The sequence below is a fragment of the Neofelis nebulosa genome, chromosome 12, assembly GCF_028018385.1.
Source record: "Neofelis nebulosa isolate mNeoNeb1 chromosome 12, mNeoNeb1.pri, whole genome shotgun sequence".
Classification (NCBI taxonomy): domain Eukaryota; kingdom Metazoa; phylum Chordata; class Mammalia; order Carnivora; family Felidae; genus Neofelis; species Neofelis nebulosa.
In genome coordinates this window covers 5,549,707-5,567,667 of record NC_080793.1, presented here as the reverse complement: position 1 = coordinate 5,567,667, position 17,961 = coordinate 5,549,707, and the positions used below count along the sequence as shown (strand labels likewise).

The 17,961-nt window shown below is 52.8% G+C and overlaps 1 protein-coding gene across 6 annotated transcripts in view; it reads left to right on the top strand.

The window, feature by feature from the left end:
* NUP214 (nucleoporin 214) overlaps positions 1–17,636 on the top strand; it is a 97,133-nt gene extending 79,497 nt beyond the window's left edge. For 4 of the 6 annotated variants that reach the window (XM_058693788.1, XM_058693791.1, XM_058693787.1 and 1 more), the window contains 6 exons: positions 881–1,034; positions 7,656–7,808; positions 12,710–12,881; positions 14,838–14,977; positions 15,808–15,832; positions 16,360–17,636. In XM_058693788.1, the coding sequence (XP_058549771.1) occupies positions 881–1,034; positions 7,656–7,808; positions 12,710–12,881; positions 14,838–14,977; positions 15,808–15,832; positions 16,360–16,393 (678 nt within the window). In that variant the 3' untranslated portion in view covers positions 16,394–17,636. The remainder of the gene's footprint in view (positions 1–880; positions 1,035–7,655; positions 7,809–12,709; positions 12,882–14,837; positions 14,978–15,807; positions 15,833–16,359) is intronic. The other 2 variants (XM_058693789.1, XM_058693790.1) reach the window with 2 other exon arrangements.
* The last annotated feature ends 325 nt before the right edge of the window (positions 17,637–17,961 follow it).

The window sequence follows — 17,961 nt, the reverse complement described above, 5'->3', positions numbered from 1 at the left end:
CACCCAGGCGCCCCAACTCACTCTTTGGAGTTGGGTGGTTCATTATTCCCATTTCACAGAAGACAGACTTCGGCACCGCTCTGCCTGCCTTTGAAGGACACTCCTCTAAGGCTCCTGTGCAGTGACCCATTTCTAAAAGCCTCTGTCACAGCCAGGAAGACTTCACACTTAACTAGTATTAATGGTCCTTCAAATCTAGCACTGGTCTTCCCTAAAGCACCAATTTCCAGACAGAAATAAAGCGTGTGGTTCCCGAGACAGCTTTGAGTCAGCACGCGCCCTAAGTTAGCAGCATCCTCTGAGCATAAGATTTGCAGACTTGGACAAAATTCAGCTATGGTCATCATTTCAACAATGGAGCTAATTTAAGCTTATTTCTGCAGGATGGGAAAGTCATTATGAAATAAAAGTGCCCAAATGGGGAGAAAAGACACTGTAAATCACTTCGCATCAGCTGCCGAGGAGTTCAGCCAAATACTAGAGGAGTCAAAATGAGTGGTGTTCATAATCGCCTAGAAATGTTTTTAAACTTTCTCATTTAGGGGAGCTCTTGAGGGGCTGGTTTTCCTGCCCCTGGCATCTCGTCAAGCAGGGGTGCAGGCAGCAAGGCGGATAAACATTCAAAGTTCCCTCCCGCCATAAATCACGTTTTCAGAGAACTGTGGACACAGAATAGCTTGAGAACTTCTGACTCGTAGGAAGTCCCTGTCCAGGGTCCAGCTTCTTTTGTGGTGGTTAGAGCATCCGTCCCAGAACTAATCAGACTGCTCTTGATTTTTCCATTTGTCCCAGCTGTGAGCGCCTTCTTTCCGCGGATGTGGCCTGCCGTTTGATGATGACCTCTCATCCTATCTCGCTTCCTGCCCCTTTTGTTTTTCAGCAGCCCTCTTCCAGCGGGAGCGTGTTTGGGTCTGGAAACACTGGAAGAGGGGGAGGTTTCTTCAGTGGCCTTGGAGGGAAACCCAGCCTGGATGCGGCCAACAAAAACCCATTCAGCTCGGCCAGCGGGGGCTTTGGGTCTGCAGCCACTCCAAGTAAGTTGAGACCGCTTTCCCGGTCCCTTGGCCCCATAATGCCATTGTTGTCCCCGTGGTGGTATCAGAGCTTCGGTGCCAAGCGTAGAAAGGAAAGAGGGGGTCTGGAAGGCTTTTAGACGGACCAAAGCAGTGTGATCTGTTTTTATTTTGTTTTTTTTTATTTTTGGTCTTTTAATGAGATGTCCTACATAACCGTGAAAAGACATCAGAGCTGCAGGGTGAGGATCTGGGCCCTGAGCTCCTCCCGCCTTCTCTCCCAAGGCCCAAATCACTGTTTCTTAGGGTTGAAATGACTTGAAGTGAATGCAGCCGGACAGGCATAAATGCAGCCGAGCAAGCTGGGTGTGCTCAGAGAAGGAGCATCTGGAGTTCCGTTGTGTAGTACTCTTCTTTGAGTTTGCTTTACAATTCAGCTGCCATAGAGAAATGTTATCCAAAACTTGGAGCCTTCATTATTTCCCATCTCTTACATTTTTGTCTTATTTTCCACTGAAGCTGTATCTTTCTGCTGGCACTTTTTTCTCCAGCTAATTTTTCAAATTCTTTGTTGATCCGTCTATTCATGGGTGGAAATGAGAGAAATTTGGGTTTTTTTCATCTTTAAAAAAAAAAAAAAAATCCCACCGCCAGTGGAGGTTAAGAAGGGAACTCAGGACCTGTCGTCTTGATCCCTGCGTCCCTCATTTAGCACGCTACACGCGAAGCATCTCTCGACCGCTGTGCTGTCCAAGATCTTCATGAATCGGAAGCTGATGTTCCACACACAGGACAGATATTTCCTTCGCGTTAAGGCTCATGCAGTTAAAAGTAAAATTCTCTATCCTGAGTCTCCAGATTCGCTGATTAGCTGTTTTGATGTCACTGTCCATCTGGTAATATATAAGGAAAGATTACAGTCAAGAGACACAGACCTCTTAACTTGTGAAATTATATAATCAGAAATCTTTGTTCTGTAGCTTTCAGTCTGCCAGGACGAATTTCAAATCCTAGAATGAAGCATTTTTAAAAATCGAGTCTAGCAGTTTTCAAAAACTGTTTGTGTCTGCGGGTGAACTTCTAAGCAGAATCCCGATGCGTGAAACAGATGGAAACAGGTCTGCTTGGAAGCAGGGGTCAAGAACCAGAGACACGCCTGGGTGGTTTCCCCGTCTTCTCCCCAGCCCTCAACTGCAGGGCTCCATAGCATGGACTTTGAAAACAGGATCCTTGTACAGCACTGTCTCCATTTTCCAATGAGGAAACAAGCCCCAGATAGTTAGGTGATTTTTTTTTTTTTTTTTGTAAGTCACAAAGCCAGAAAGCAGCAGATCTAGAACTCTGCCAGATCACATCGAGCATACAAAACAGCATCTGGCACAGAAGAGGCACTTGATTAACGTGCTACTTACAAATGTGGGTTTCGCCCACAGGTAGGTTACCGTCTGCGATACTGTGCCACTAACCCGTTTTGTTGAGACTTAGGTGTGCCGTATCCTTGTAAAAACCCCTTTCCTCCTGGCTGATGCATTTCTTATGCCGTGGCTCTTAGCTGTCCTACAGTCGGCTCATGAGGGCCAGCTCCCCGCATACTCCCCGGTTCTGCATGCAGTGACCTCGTGCTGGGTAGCCCAGACACAGCCTTCGTGCGAGTATTTCACATCATGGAAACTGGACCACACCGCAAGTCAGTGCTGCCTCCTCTACCCCAGTCTGTTGTTCGCTGGCACACCGTCGTTCCCGATTCTCTAATTCGGGTTTAAAATTAAACCAGAAACTTCAGAAGATGATACCAGATTCTTGATCTCAGACACACCTGCTCGTCTTCCTGTTCCTAAGCGTTGGTTTTTGTAAACTGGCAGTTTACTTTCATGTGGCGGAGCGGTTTCAGTGAATTTGAAAGGGGACGGGAAAGGCTTAACATGATTCTGTTTTTAAGACTGCATGTACGATTCGATAGTGAAAGGGACCGCAGCCTCTGTAGCCCAGAAGGAGAAGGAGAACAGTGGAGAAGGAGGAGCTAAAAGTCATCTGGGGACGGGCATTGCCCTCACCACAGAACTAAGGATGCTTTCTGCAAACCACTGGGGACAACGTCTTTCTCTTGGGTGACTGTGCACCATTTGGCGCTTCCGAGTGCAACGTCTTTCCCGGGCCGTGTAGACGGACTCTCCGGGTTCCCTTCCTGCCTCTCATACAGTCCCTCTTCTGCTGCTTCTCTCTGTCCTTGCAGCCGTGTCCCTGTTGTCATCTGGGTTATCACACTAGTGTCCAGATTCCCCTCCCTGCTTCCAGCCTCCTCCCCTGGCATCTGGACGTCCACACCAAGCTGAGTGTTTTAAACTCTGCTTTTCTTTTGCCACTGACCCTACACAGAACCCCTGGCAGCTTCCCACTGACTTGCCAGCTCCTCGACTTGAAAGTCCGGGCCCTCAGTGAGCTGCCCCATACACTCTTCTGTCTCCCCAACGTGTTCCCTCTGCCTCGGCCAGTTGCCCTGCTGGCTGTCATTCATACGCACACACCCCCCAACTCTCCCCGCGTCAACACCCGGGCTCACCTCCCTCCTCTCCACCCGCCGAGCCTGCCCTTCCTTTTGGGGTGACTGTAAGCCTGTGCCTCTGTGCGTCTTGGCCTGGAGGCCACAGGGGTCCACCGTGATCTCTCTCTCGAATCCCACCGTCCCCGTGTTCCTTTCCTTCATGTGACATCGGGCAGAAGGAAACGGACTTTTAGGGACCGCGTTCCGTGTGCCAGCTGCTCAGAGTGGTTGGACCAGCCACTTCTCACAACAGTACTTTAGATGTGCCTGTCCCCGTTTCGCCAGTCAAGAAACAGGTTCCCAGAAGGGGTGTGGACTTGACAGAGGTGGCAGCCGTTAGGTGGAGCAGCCGGGCTTTCATCCGACTGTTTCCAGAACCCTGATCCGCCGTGTTGCCTCCTGGATCCCCCTGGCCTTGCAGCCGGACACGGTTCCTCCTGGGTGCATCCTGTCTGACAGCCCTCGGGCTCGTTCCCTGTAGCGTCGAACTTGCTCCCCTGCAGATAGATATCTGAACACAGATTGAGCGACCAGCAGTTTCCCTTGTGACATTTAGGCCCCAGGCCGCCTGCTCCTGAAGCTGCCCTCTTTACTTCCGAGAAGTAATCAGACGTCTGCCGTGACTGGGAAAGACAAGCCGGGAACACTGTTGCTTGGAGTTGGCCTGTTCTTTATCCAGAAGCTCCCACCTTGCAAGGGTTTCTGCTCTCTGTCTTCCCCGGAGACTCTACCAGAGATACACTGTTTACTCCTGGGGTCACTAAAAATTCAGCACCACTGTGAATCGTTACCTACCTGAATAAGGACCTACCGCCTCCTCGAGTCTTGTCCGAAGGACACTGGTTAGAACCTCTCTCAGCACATTCTTTCTACTCGGAGGCCTGAAAGACATATTTGTGTGAGGATAAAGAAGCCATCTGCTGAGAATCTTTTGGGCCCACAAGCCTCCCTTTACAAATGTTCTTTAAGAAAATGTCTTGGAAAGCGGGGCGCCTGCGTGGCTTAGTCAGCTAAGCACCCAGCTTCGGCTCAGGTCATGATCTCATGGTTCATGGGTTCAAGCCCCACACCGGGCTTTGCACTGACAGTCCAGAGACTGGAGCCTGCTTCAGATTCTGTGTCTCCCTCTCTCTGCCTCTCCCCTGCTTGTACTCTATCTCTCTCTCTAAAAATAAACATTAAGGAAGGAAGGAGAGGGGAGGGGAGGGGAGGAGGAGAGGAAAGAGGGAGGGAGGGAAGGAGGAAGGAAGGAAGGAAGGAAGGAAGGAAGGAAGGAAGGAAGGAAGGAAGGAAGGAAGGAAGGAAGGAAAGAAGGAAGGAAAGAAGGAAGGAAAGAAGAAAAGGAAGAAAATGTCTTGGAAAAGTATCCTGGACAAGAGCTACTTAAGAACCTCCTTCTCTGATAAATTATATCAGGCATAACTTCGGTTGAACCCTGACGTTGGATTATGCAAGTGTTTTCACTAAATGAAAGACCCAAGAGGATCCGTGTCATGCCAGCAGGAGGAAGCCCAGAGCAGATGCCAGTTGTCCCTGTACTTGCCACCTCCCAAGAGTCCCCAGACAGCTCTGTGAAGACAGGCTTCCCCACGGGCTGCTCTTTTCACAAGTGAAGAGGCGTCTCTTTAAACGACAACATACTGTCCCAACAACCAAGCTCCCCTCTCACTTACCGCATGTCAAGAGCCGGAGGCTGCCTTATTTCGGAGGCACTAGGAGAGGACAGAGAGAGAAGCTGTCGAGCACAGATAGAAGGAGAGAAGCAGACCTCACTGGATGCCACCTGGCTTCAAGCAGCCTAGATCCTGGAATAGAGACCGCAGAGGGAAACTGTTACAACTCGAGTGTTTTAACTCTCACGACCTTGACAAAATGAAAAGGATTCCATTTTCTGCCACTGATCTGCTCTGCGTCTTAGTATATTGAACATGTTATATTGAACATGAGTGGGCTGTAGCAGGAGGAAGAATTAAATGGAGGGGAAGTTCTATTTTCTGAGGACCCACCATCAGCCCGACTAGGCGCTCTGCGCCCATCAGCTCTTCCAATCTTCACAGCAGCCGTGTGGACCCCCTCACTGTCCCCACTGTATCTCCAAGGAAACGGGGACCCGGGAAGCTGAAGTCCTTGCCCACAGCTACTAGGCATTCTGAGCCAGGGCTGGCTGCAGAACTCCTGTGTATTCCGCTCTGACGCCCGAGAGCGTCTTGCAGGCAGAGGAATCTCTGGGAGGTGACGGGATGCAGACACCCGGAAACTTCTCCGTGTTCTCGGGCTTCAGGAATTTAAGTCTCCCAGCACCATCCCGGGAAAATCATTTCAGCTCCGTAGTGCCGATTTCCCCAAGAGGAGAGTTAGCCCCGGATCTTGCACTTGAATTGATTTGCCGTTTGGAATTTTTACCTCGTCAGTACTGCCAAAGTCGGAAGGTTGCAGTCCTCTCTGTTCGTGAGATGCCAAGTAAAAGGAGTGACCGAGGAGCCCGTCGTTCGTCTCCAGTGTCGAGTGTACTGCCACTGGAAATAAAACGTGGCCTCTAAGCTAACTCGGAGCGTTGAAGAGGGCATCTTGTAGCCTCCCCCTGTGAATCCCTCTAGAAAAGGGGGACAGATAGTCTCGTGGCACCGCGTACAAGGGCGATGAGAAAGAGCTTGTTAACCACTCCCGCCGTCCGTGCCCGGCACACTCCTAGCCGAGCTCTCCAACGGCCAGCAGGAGTTTTCCAGAGCAGGGACCACGTGGTGGCCTGGGGCTCTATGTACTGCTGCCTAGACATCTGAGGTGGTCGTGTCCCCGAGATAAGGCTCTCCACTTCCTGGATTGTCGATCAGGAGCATTGCAGCTGCAGATATTAGCGGTCGCAGGGGGATCCTGAGACTGACAGGTTAGTGGTGGGTCACCTCTTCGAACAAGTTGACTTCGAGAGCGAGTTACTCCCCTCTTCTCGCCGTCACCTTCCCCGTGAGCACGTGAACGGCTCCGGGGAAGCCCAGTCTCGTGCAGACGTTTGTACTTCTCACTTGGTGATGTGGTGTGAGCTCTCCGTTCCCCACCCGGGGCACCGGTGCAGCGCCCTGCCTACTCCTCTCCCTTTGGGCCTCCACCCGAGTTCAGGACAGCTTCTCCCTGCCTTCTTGTGGGTGCAAACTTCTTTTAATAAAACACCCATCCACGCATGGTGGGGAAGTGCGAATTGTCTCTCCCCTCTCCCAAAAAAAGGTTAAGGAAAAATTCCTGATAGAAAACAGCATGCCGTTTGGGTTACCCAAGTGTTTCTGCATGCAGGATTTTGGCTCCGTCCCTATTAATGGGACGGAGCCCATTAATGGGACGGAGTCAAATGTGCGTTTCTCGTAACAGACGCAAACACCCCTCACCTGTCTTAGTTTTTAGGAGTTCGTTTCCTCTATTCCTCTGGTTCCTGGCACGGATTCAGTGTGTAGAGGGAGTGACCCACTAGATAAGCATCTGAGAGGTCAAGGGCTTCGTTGAACCGCTTAGGAAAAGGCAGTCAGGCTGGAAGTCTTCAGTTCCTCGGGACATCCCCGGCTCCCGTCAGGTTGGAGCTGGGAACACCGTGGTTTGTCTCGTCTCACCTGCCATTCCCTGAGCAGATCGGCAACCGCAAACACACCCAACCCGACTGTAAAAGCAGATAGCCGGAAGCCGTTACGCTTGGTTTGGATCGGCCCGACTCTGTTTTCTCTCGCTTGACAAAATGCGAGGTTTTCGTGTGAGGAGGGGAATGAAAGCGAGCCCTGTCCTTCAGAAGAAGACAGTTTTGCAGGAAGCCGGTGGGTGGACCTGATTACCTGGGGGAGCACAGGTGCGCTTCCGCAGAAGCCTCGTCCCCCGGGACAGCTGCAGCTCCCCGTACCGTGTGCCTTTGGAATCCGGAACCTGGGCTCCCAGAGGCTAACCGCTGGTCATCGAGACACGTGCAGATCAGAGAGGGTGTCTGCCACGGCTCAGCTCCCTTGAATCGCAGACTCCTCGCTCGCTTCCCCTCAAACGCCTCGCTGCAGTGTCTTTTCTGCTCTAAGTAGATAAGGACCCTTCTCTCCCTCTGATCGCTCTCAACATGTTCTTCCTTTCTTCAGATACCTCTAATCTATTCGGAAACAGCGGGGCCAAGACATTTGGTGGATTTGCCAGCTCGTCGTTTGGAGAGCAGAAACCTGCCGGCACTTTCAGCTCTGGAGGAGGAAGTGTGGCGTCCCAAGGCTTCGGGTTCTCGACTCCAAATAAAACAGGTACTCTGATAGTTGTTAGCTGTGGTTCTTTTTAAACGTATGTTTACATACACATAGACACCCGGAAGGAGATCTCTCTAGGGTGGCTCTCAAGGGAGCAGGACTGGAGTGTGGATTCTCCGCAATTCATCTTTACATTTACAGACCATCTACTGTGCTCCTAACACTGTTCTAGGTCTCCCGAGACCTGTTGAAAGCACAGAATGCATGTAGTGGAACCCTTAAGAGAACTCCATGTCTTCTTAGGGCAGAAAGCATTGTAAATATCTAGCGAGCGCAGAACAACCAAAGTGAGGGAACATATAAGAGAGCGATAACTAAAATATTAACCAGAAAGCACCGAGTCACAGACTGCTTGTGTCCCATTAGCAGTCCTGGGCAAGACAGATGATCGGCCTAGTTTGGGGGCATTTTTAAACTTTTTTTTTTTTTTTTAAATTTTTTTTTTTTCAACGTTTTTTATTTATTTTTGGGACAGAGAGAGACAGAGCATGAACGGGGGAGGGGCAGAGAGAGAGGGAGACACAGAATCGGAAACAGGCTCCAGGCTCCGAGCCATCAGCCCAGAGCCTGAGGCGGGGCTCGAACTCACAGACCGCGAGATCGTGACCTGGCTGAAGTCGGACGCTTAACCGACTGCGCCACCCAGGCGCCCCTTTAAACATTTTTTTAAACATTTATTTATTTTCAAGAGACCGAGAGAGACAGCATGAGCTGGGGAGGGGCAGAGAGAGAGGGGGAGACACAGAATCCAAAGCAGGCTTCAGGCTCTGAGCTATCTGCACAGAGCCTGACGCGGAGCTCGAACCCACGAACTCATGACCTGAGCTGAAGGCAGACGCTTAACCGGCTGAGCCGCCCATACACCCCGATCTGGCTATTTTTTATGTCTGTTTCATTTGTCTTCTTTCCCAGATCACTGTTTGTTTTTTTGCTTTTGAGCATGACGTACAGTAATCTATCTACATGACGTGTACAATACCCATTTACCGCAAGTATACAGAGCAGTTACTCCTCACAGGTGAAACACCCTGGTGGAATCAAGAATTAAGAGCATCACCAGCACTGCTACCTACCCCAGCATTGCTTCTAAAATCTCCACGGGGGACTGGGTGACTTTCTATAATCATATACTGCGTTCATAATTTAAAAGTTTAAAGGGCAGCATATGTTTAGATAAAAAAAGAAAACACATACTTCATTTCTGTCAGCCACCTCTCTGTCCTCTATCTATCTCAAATCTACAGAGGGTCTGCGTTCCTACCTCTATTCCATGGCAAATCATGTGAAAAGATTCCCCCCCCCCCGCCCCCACGAAAGATCAGAGGCAGAGTGGGGGAAGATGTTTGTGGAGAAAGGAGCTCTTTAAGGCAGACCCCAAGGGTGAACAGCCAAATGCTTCTCCCTCATGTGTACGGGAGCCTTTGAAATTATGTGCGTTCTGAGGAAGGGCCCTGCCGAGGACCAGATGCATGGGTGGCTCTAACTTAGGACTGTCCCACATTAGTGCCTGGAGTCCCACCTTTTAGAACCTAAATTGCTATGGTTTTCATACACTGTGCTCCTTTGCTCGGATCTGTGACTTGGATGGGTTAGTCTTCGGTTGCCAGATTTTTGATACTCTTCCTAGAATTTAAAACGCCCCGGACACGATCGCAGCTCCGTTTTGCCCCCAGCCTTCCTCACAGTGTACGATATAAAAGTGAGACGGCTACAAAGCTCTGGGTCCTAGTTAACAAAGTAAACATTTGACTAAGAAACTGTAGTTCACTGGGGCGCCTGGGTGGCTTGGTTGGCGAAGTAGCTGACTCGATCTCCGCTCCGGTCTTGATGTCAGGATCGTGAGTTCAAGCCCCGCACTGGGCTCCACACCGGGTGTGGAGCTTGCTTAAAAAACAAAAGAAAAAAGAAATTTTAGTTCATTAGTCAGTGATGCTTAATTTATTTATTTTTTTAATGTTTATTTATTTTTGAGACAGAGAGAGACAGAACATGAGCGGGCGAGGGGCAGAGAGAGGGAGACACAGGCTCCAGGCTCCGAGCCATCAGCACAGAGCCCAACGCGGGGCTTGAACTCGTCAACGCGCGATCATGACCTGAGCCGAAGTCGGACGCTCAACTGACTGAGCCACCCAGGCGCCCCGCTTAATTTATTTTTTTTAAGGAACCAGATAATGTTTTCTTCAAGTCACATGTTTTTCTTCTATGTTGTTCGTTATCCTGGGACCAGGGTTGACCTGGAGAATCTCAGGTTTTTATTTTTTTAAGTCGTAGAGAAAGTATATTCTCCTGCCTTTCAGAATCTTTTTCCCGTTCGATTGTTTGCCCCATAAAACCCTCAGACTGAGGATTCCCAGCAGAGAAAGCTACCTTTTAAATACAAGGGGCGTGAATGAACTGGTAGCCAGAGGTGACAGCGAGGGTGGAGGAAGACCGTGTCCCTTGTGCTTCTCACACTTTGGCTGTCACTGCAGGACTTGGGGCAGTTTTCAGGGGGCTCCTGCTGTAGAAGGAGGTGCCCTGGGGTCCTGAGCACAAGGAAGGCTGCTTTAAGTAAAGGAGTCAGCCTTCCTGCCCAGGCAAAAGCAGATGCCTAAGACGTCATGATTGGTGTTTTGCTTTAAGACAGACTTTAGATATGGACCGTTTCAGTGGGTCTTTGAAAGATTCCAGAAGCGTCCATCCTCCCTGAGTACAGTTCCCTTAGGAAATAATAGTGCTGGAGAGGATTGTAGGGGGGACCAAGGTGGGCAGGATGCTGTGCCCAGACCACCGGGCTCCCCCCACGCCCTGTTGCCGCGGTCGCCGTGGAGGGAGGCAGAGGGACACAGGCGGTTCAGTGGCGGGCGCTCTCTTGGGTCACTCAACCCTTGCTCAGGTCCCAGTGCTACCACCGCCAGGCTGGCTGAACATAGGCAAATAGCTGTTTGTCATTTGTGCCTCAGTATTCTCTGAGCCTGTTTCCTTCACCTGCGAGGTAGGGACCCCAGGTTTATTGAGAGGATTGAGGCAAAGTATTGGGCAGCACCTGGGACCGTAGCTGGCACGTGGAGGGCCCTCAGTAAGTCAGGTATTTGATTATCACTGATTATTAGCAAATTTGTTTCCTTTACTGTGACCCAGGTTTGTTGTTTCAGGGCAGTGTGTGTGTGTGTGTGTGTGTGTGTGTGTGTGTGTGTGGTATATGTGATGAGGGGGGTGGATGGGGTGTGTGTGGGTGTGTGTGTTTAATCTCCTCCTTCCCCCCAACCCCCATCCGGTTTACTTTCTGTATCATTGTGACTTCTCATTTTTCACTCGCCTTCCACCCAGAAGTCTGAATAATACTGCGTACAGGGCACTAGATACAGCCCCGTGTGTCTAGGAAGAAAGTGTAACGAGATCTGTGATCGGTCTTAAATAATTCAACAGCAGGGGTTTTTTAGCACTTTTTTTTTTTTTTCCAGTCTCTCGTGTTTGTAACCCAACAGTCTCCATTATCGTGGCTTGGAATTTCACTCGAGGTTTTAAAATCTAGAATGTTAACCCAAACGGGAGCCTGACCCAAAAGGTATCCTCACTGCCAATGGTAAATAAACGCAGGATTGCGTCACCAAATAACAAACAACAAAAGAATTCTGCTAATAGCTCTTCCCGCCCAGAGTTTGATCTTTCCCGATTCAGGTAGCAGAAGCTTGTGGTGTGGTTATGCTTGTATAAGAAGGCCCGAGCCGTCCCTCTGGCAGCGGGACTCGCATCCCAAAAATGCGTGCCGGCAGTGTCCCCGGGGCCCCTTTACCTGCGCCGACGCTGTTCTCCCTCCCCTTAGCGTGTCGCTCCTTAGGCCAGTGCTCGTTTTAAGAGACTCCACAGTGCTTGTACGAGTTTCTTCCGTTCTGTTCAACAGACACTCCCTGGGGGTCTCTGCTCATAGCCTAACATGAGGTAAGCGGTACCTTGGGGTTGGGGAACCCCCTCAGGGGAAGGGTGTGTTCCCACCCGGTGGGCGTCCCCACCGGTCCGAGGAGGCCGCCTCGCAGCCCGATTTCTGTGCGATGACGGCCTGTGTGCGTGCCGCCCCCGGGACCGTGTGCACGTGAGTGGCAGGGGGAGCCAGGCCCTGGGGGCTCTTCTCGGGGCCGGTCGATGGTCTCACCACATTTATCCAGCGGCCCTCCCCCCCCCCCCCCCCCCCCCCCCAGGGGAAGTTCGGTGTGCTTTTTTATTGAGGGGTAGCTCCCGACTACAGAGAGAAAGCGGTTTTTAAGGAATTTTTCTGTGGGGAGAGACGTGAGAGCCATAGGCTTTAAATAAATAAAAAGCCCCTGGCCGAGCCCCAGTGCCGTGAGTCTCTCCATGTCTCCTGTAACCCAGTTTGTAGATTCTTCCCGAGAGCAGACTGAGCCTGTGGCTTCATAACATGGGTTTTCACGATGCTGGCAGCCTAGCCTGTGTCGTGACAGCAATCGCATCTGTCATCTTTGACAGCCGGGCAGGGATTGGAGTTTTCAAGAATGCCTCTTGAGTGAGGAGTCTCAGAACAGCGCCGTGAGGCTGGGAAGGGGTCAGAAACGTGCCAGGTTGGTTCCTGGTGACGATCTGCCTCCACGAGACTTGGCGCTGACGGGTCCGGCTTGCCCGTGGGAAGGGCCGAGGGTCTCCCAGGCGAACACGAGGTCTGCTGGGCTCTGAGAGTTCCAGGAGCTCCCCTGGCCGACCCGCCCCCTCTGCGAGCGATGGAGGGGGTGGCTCGGTATTTAGGAAGGCTGTTGCCCCCACTTACAGTTTTTGGTATTTGAACTTCTAACGCATTTCCCCCTTTTTCCTACCTCCTTCGATTTGATTTCTCACCGCTCATTGTCTTCTCTTCCTGTCTCCTTTCTTTTTCCCTGTTTCTGTTTGCTTGCCTCTGTTTTGCTCAGGTGGCTTCGGTGCTGCTCCAGTGTTTGGCAGCCCTCCTACTTTTGGGGGATCCCCTGGGTTTGGAGGGGTGCCAGCATTCGGTTCAGCCCCAGCCTTTACAAGCCCTCTGGGCTCGACGGGAGGCAAAGTGTTCGGAGAGGGTACTGCGGCCGCCAGCGCAGGAGGATTCGGGTAAGCCCCCCGGGGAGGGACCTCGGGACCGCCGAAAGCACTGGGGCCCCGGGACTCCTGTTTGGGAAAGTCCCTTCTCCTGACTGAGAACTGAAGCCCCCTCCCTCGAAATCGGCAAATGAGTCAGACCAGAGCTCCTGTTCCTTTCTGGGGAGGCCCGTTTCTTCCCGGCCAGTCTGTCCAGTACGCAGGTGGACGGGAGCTATGTCGCCGTTCCCCGGAAACGTGGAGTGCTGGTCGGCAGACCCCTGTTCTCCTGGTGGGACCGAAGGATGATTAAAGAAAGGAAAACGGTCCCGTCCTGGCCACGTTCTAGCCAGGATTGCCCCTGTGTGGCGACTTCTGTCAGGGAATCCAAAATGAATAGTTTCTGCCACATTCTTTCCTCTTGGGATTGTTGTCGTCTACCCGTTGTCCTTAGGCAAACCACTCCTGTGTCTCTGGCTCCTCTCCAGACCCGCAGAGTGGGTACTCGCTTCACAGTCCCGTGGGCCAGCTTCCATACGGGGCACTGACTGCACATTGCAGTGTCTCGGTGACTGCTCGGCTTTCAAAGCTGCTCTTACGCCTTGTGCGCATCCTCCCTTGAAAACGCCATGTTAGGGATTTGCTTTGAAGGGCCCCAGAAATTCAACCTGGTCGCCAAAACCCCAAGAAGAAAATAAATAGCTTTCACTGCACCACAAAGTCCCAATAAATGTATGTAGCGATGACGACGAAGTGACTCGTTCAGGAGACGTGTTAGTGTCTGAAATCACCGTCTGGTAGACCTGGCCCTGGCCGCGGAACTCAGGATACGTAAGGCTGTAGACTTGGGGAGGGCTTGGGGGCTTTGTTTGGGGGAATTGTCAGGGTACTTGGGATGAATCTTGGTGAAGGGATAGCGTCTTTATCTTGAAAGTAAATCAAAGTATGTTCTTATTCATACCCTCCCCCCCCCACGAAAGATCCTAGTGCAGAAACACTGGCCACTTTCAAGAACATGGGCGAGTTGATGTATTGCCTCCTAAATTTCACGTCGAGAGTACAAGTTCTTTGAAGTTTCCCCCAGGAAACCCCAAGAGTTAAAGTTAAGAAAAGCTTTTAAAGGAGCGTTGGGACCAACTTAAACCAGTATTCTTGGCAGGTTCCGATGGACACTGATGTCTCCAGTGACCGCTTGGCACAGGGTGCTGCGGAGTTGCAGGGTTTGGGGTTGACTGGGAATCTTGAGGTTTTATTTACTTATTTGAAACCTGCTATTTTCTTTACCAGTAGAAAAGTATCGTATTCTGTCTTGCAGGGGGCGGGGGGGGGGGCGGGGTTGGTTCACCCACATAAATCCTGACTGGCTGGTTGATTCCATTTTGTCAAAGAGGGCTGACAAGTACCAGCTCTGGCATGAGATGTCCCAGGTCCCTGGTCTGCCCCTGGCGAGGCATCTGAGGAGCTTCCACTGTTCGTGGGAGGCCTGGAGCTGGGGTAGGAATAGAGCAGGAACAGGCAGGACCCCTGCAAGGGTCCGCTCACAGGAGACCCTCACCTCATCGTGGAAAGTCCGCGATGGAAAGATCCAGAGAGGAGCTGAAGGCAAATAGCTGGGTGAAGGGGCTTGTCGATGAATGAGAAATGTCTAAGTGATGGGGTCAAGCCCAAGAATTACCAGGGATGGAAGAGCAAAAACTGTAGTGCTGATTAACTTCCAGATGACCCACAACTTCCAGACGGTGAATAAAAGCTAACACACTGGACTGGTTGCACTTGGGATTGTGCCCCTGGCCTCTTCCTTCCCGAAGCTGGAGATGTGCCCTGGGCCCCGGCCTGTTCTTTCTGAGAGGCCACTGGTTGAAACCGAGCACGTCCCCTCGATTCGTGTGTGCTGTGCAGCCCGAGACCTACCGGGGTGGCCGAGGCTTGTGGGCGGCGGGTGCCGGCGTGGCCACACTAACCACAGTCTGGTCTCTCCCTGGAACCCAGGTTTGGGAGCAGCAGCAGCACCACGTCTTTCGGCACGCTGGCAAGTCAAAACGCTCCGACTTTCGGATCGCTGTCCCAACAGACTTCTGGATTTGGGACCCAGAGCAGGGGATTCTCTAGCTTTGGATCAGGCGGAGGAGGTAGGCGGCCAGACGTCGTTCCCTCGCCGTTTCCCTGCCCTTTCCTTAGCAAATGCCTCCCCCTGCCCCTCCCCCTGCCCCGCACCCCTAACAACACGAGTGGTTTTTACCTGGCTGTTCAGTTTCGTATTCTGCGGGGCCGAAAGTACTTCAAAGACAAAATGGTCTTTTGAGGCTATAATTACATTTGTAACATTGTGCCATTTCTTACCAAAGAAAGAAAAGACGGGCTTGATTTTCTCTCAAGATTTGAGAACCCAAAATAATAACCGTCTTACTAGACCCTGGTTTAAAAAATCCCAGCCGGCAAACTCAAAAAATAAGGCGTAGAGACTTCGCGAAACGTCTCTGATTTGTTAACCCTTGCCTCTTCAGATAGACCACGTGTGTGATGCTTTTACCCGTGCCACACTCCTGCACTCCCGCACCTTGGAGAGGCAGTGGCACTCGTTTATAAACGAAGACAAAACCTCCAAGGGGCCTATTTACCCAAAGGGCCAGAGAGTGAGCCGCAGGGCCAGGCCTAGACCTAAGTGTCTTCACTGCTCTGGCCTCACCGAGAAGCGGCAAGTGATGGGAGAAGAAAAACGTAGTTTCCTAATGAAAGGGGTCCATGTGGCCCCAGGGCAGCCGAGCGGGAGGCGCCGTGCCGGGGACCCGCTGCCCACTCTTGGCGTGGGGGAGGGAAGAACCCAGAAGCGCCCCTCACCTTCGTCGTTGTGGCCTGCAGGTGGGGGTCGGTGGGGCTCCCTGCGGGAGGGAGGAGCCCACCTCCACCTCTCAGGTATGTGTGTGCTCACTTTGCTCCACCCTTTTTCCATCTTTTTCAGGATTCAGCTTTGGATCGTCTAACTCGTGAGTATCCATCTCGTTCGCAGCCGTTAGATAGGGAGAGGGGAGCGTGTGGTATGTGAGAATATGGGACTCCTAACCTTTGCTCTGTTGGTACATGTTTATCTGCTTTTCCTGTTTTCCTGTTGTATAAGCCCGTCCTGGAGGCATGGGGGTTCAGCGGCAGGTTTTGGGTTTCGTGGATCTGCTAATCGCGGTAGGAAGGTGGCAGAAGGTGCCGGGCCTGGCCTCCTCGAGGGCCGCGCGTAAGAGAGAGCAGAGTGCGCCTTCCGAGGAGCAAGGCCCGGGTGGCGGGACCCGGGAGATGCTGTTCCTCAGTTCCCCGTTAGCGTCTCAGAAGCCTCATGCTGCCCGCGGGCCTCCAGGCCCATCACCAGGCCTCGTGTTTTGATCCTCGCTCTGTGCTTCTGTGTGGAATTGGTGCCACTAGAAGTTCAGAGCCCTGCCTCTGACCACAGGCGTTTGCATGAGCCCCGAAGCCCTTCTCAGAGCAGCAGCTGATACGCCTCTCTCCCGGCGCTTCCTTGCAGGTCTGTCCAGGGCTTCGGTGGCTGGAGAAGCTGAGTGGGTGTCCGTGTTCCTTCCTGGGACCAACTGCGTTCTGGGCTCCTCGTCACCGAGCAACACTGGAGCAGTCCTTTAACGTGGACATTCTCACTGCAGCACACCCAGAAACAGCAGAAACCAAAACTCCAGAGACGCTTGACCGCTTGTCTGTTTTGCTGTCCATTTCGTGTTGGTTGTCGCGTCCCCCTTCCTGGCCCCCCTCTATTAAACTCTTTGGTCTGTTTCCGTGCGGAATATATGTGGGCTTTGTCAGGTCACGGCCTTGGAGAGAGGTGTCCTCGTTGCTGTGGCTCTGAGAAACCTTAGCGGCCTTCCGCCAGCCCGCAGTGTGTGTGTGTCTTCGAGGATGGCGGCCGAAGTTGCCAGCGCAGGAGGTCGATGCGGGAAGAGGGTAGGCGGGAGCTTCCCCCAGCTGCCCCCGGTCCCCTCGGGCCCGCGCCCTGGCGTAGGGAAGAGGTTGAGCGCCGGCCGGCCACCTTTTTGAGGCCGTGACTCGGTGTCTCCTTCTCGTGCTCTCGCTGCTGTTGGGTATCAGGACCCTCCAGGCCCGGCTTTGTGATTGGGTGGAGGGAAAGAAACTCGCTCACGCAGGCATCCGCTGAGTTTGGGAAGAGACGGTAGCACCTTCGGTGGAAGTACAGGTCGCCGTGAGGCGCGCGGAAGCTAGGCCGGCGGGTGCTGACGACGGGCCTGCCGCCCCTGGATCGGCCCCGTCCGCTCAGCTTCGCAATTTGGCCCTGGGTGCTGTGTGGCCCACCGCCGATTTCTTCTGCTCTGCAGAGGACTGATCGAGAAGACCGCCTCTATCTCCGGTGACGGTGACGTTGGGCACCACGCCCGGCCCGCCGTCTGTTAGCGGCAGCACAGATAACCGTCGGGCAGGCCTGGGCTTGCAGAGACACCGCTGCTGCCTGGCGGCGGGGCCAAGAGTTGGCCACGATGGTTCGGGGCCTCCAGCTCCGGTCCTGTCGGAGCACGGCGGTGCTGTCGCTTTCGGGTCTGGGCACGTTTTACTTCTCAGGCCCATGATGTCCTAGGCAGTTGCTGACAAACCAGGACCTCCCCCATCCGGAGCCGGCGTGAGGATCTGTCCTCTTTCAGGCCAGAATGCAACCGTGCGTTGGCTCGGGTTCAGGGCAGGCGAAGGTCAGGAAGGGTCGTTTAGAGTTTTACATTTTGGAAAGTTCTATTTTAAAATGTTTTAATAAAAGGTCTCCGTGTGATTTAACCTGTCACGTGACAGCCAGCGTGGTCTTGCCGGTTCTGTTGGCTTGACGGGTGGGTGGACGTCAGTGCAGTGCCCCGCGCCACGGCCGGCCCGGCTGGTCCCACTCTGCAGGGCTCGCCTGGGGGTTCCGCGTGAAGCACAGCTTCTGGAGCCCCTGCCCTGCAGACTGGGACTCGGGAGGCCTGGAATTGGGCCTGGAGGCCCTAGGGCGATGAGCACAGGCTCCCCAGAAGAGGAGTCCCATCATGCAGCAGCACTGTTAGGTTTCAGGAACCCCAAACCGGAACTGGATCCACGGTGTCCCTCGGTGACTTTCCCTTGCTCCCTGCGAGGCCTG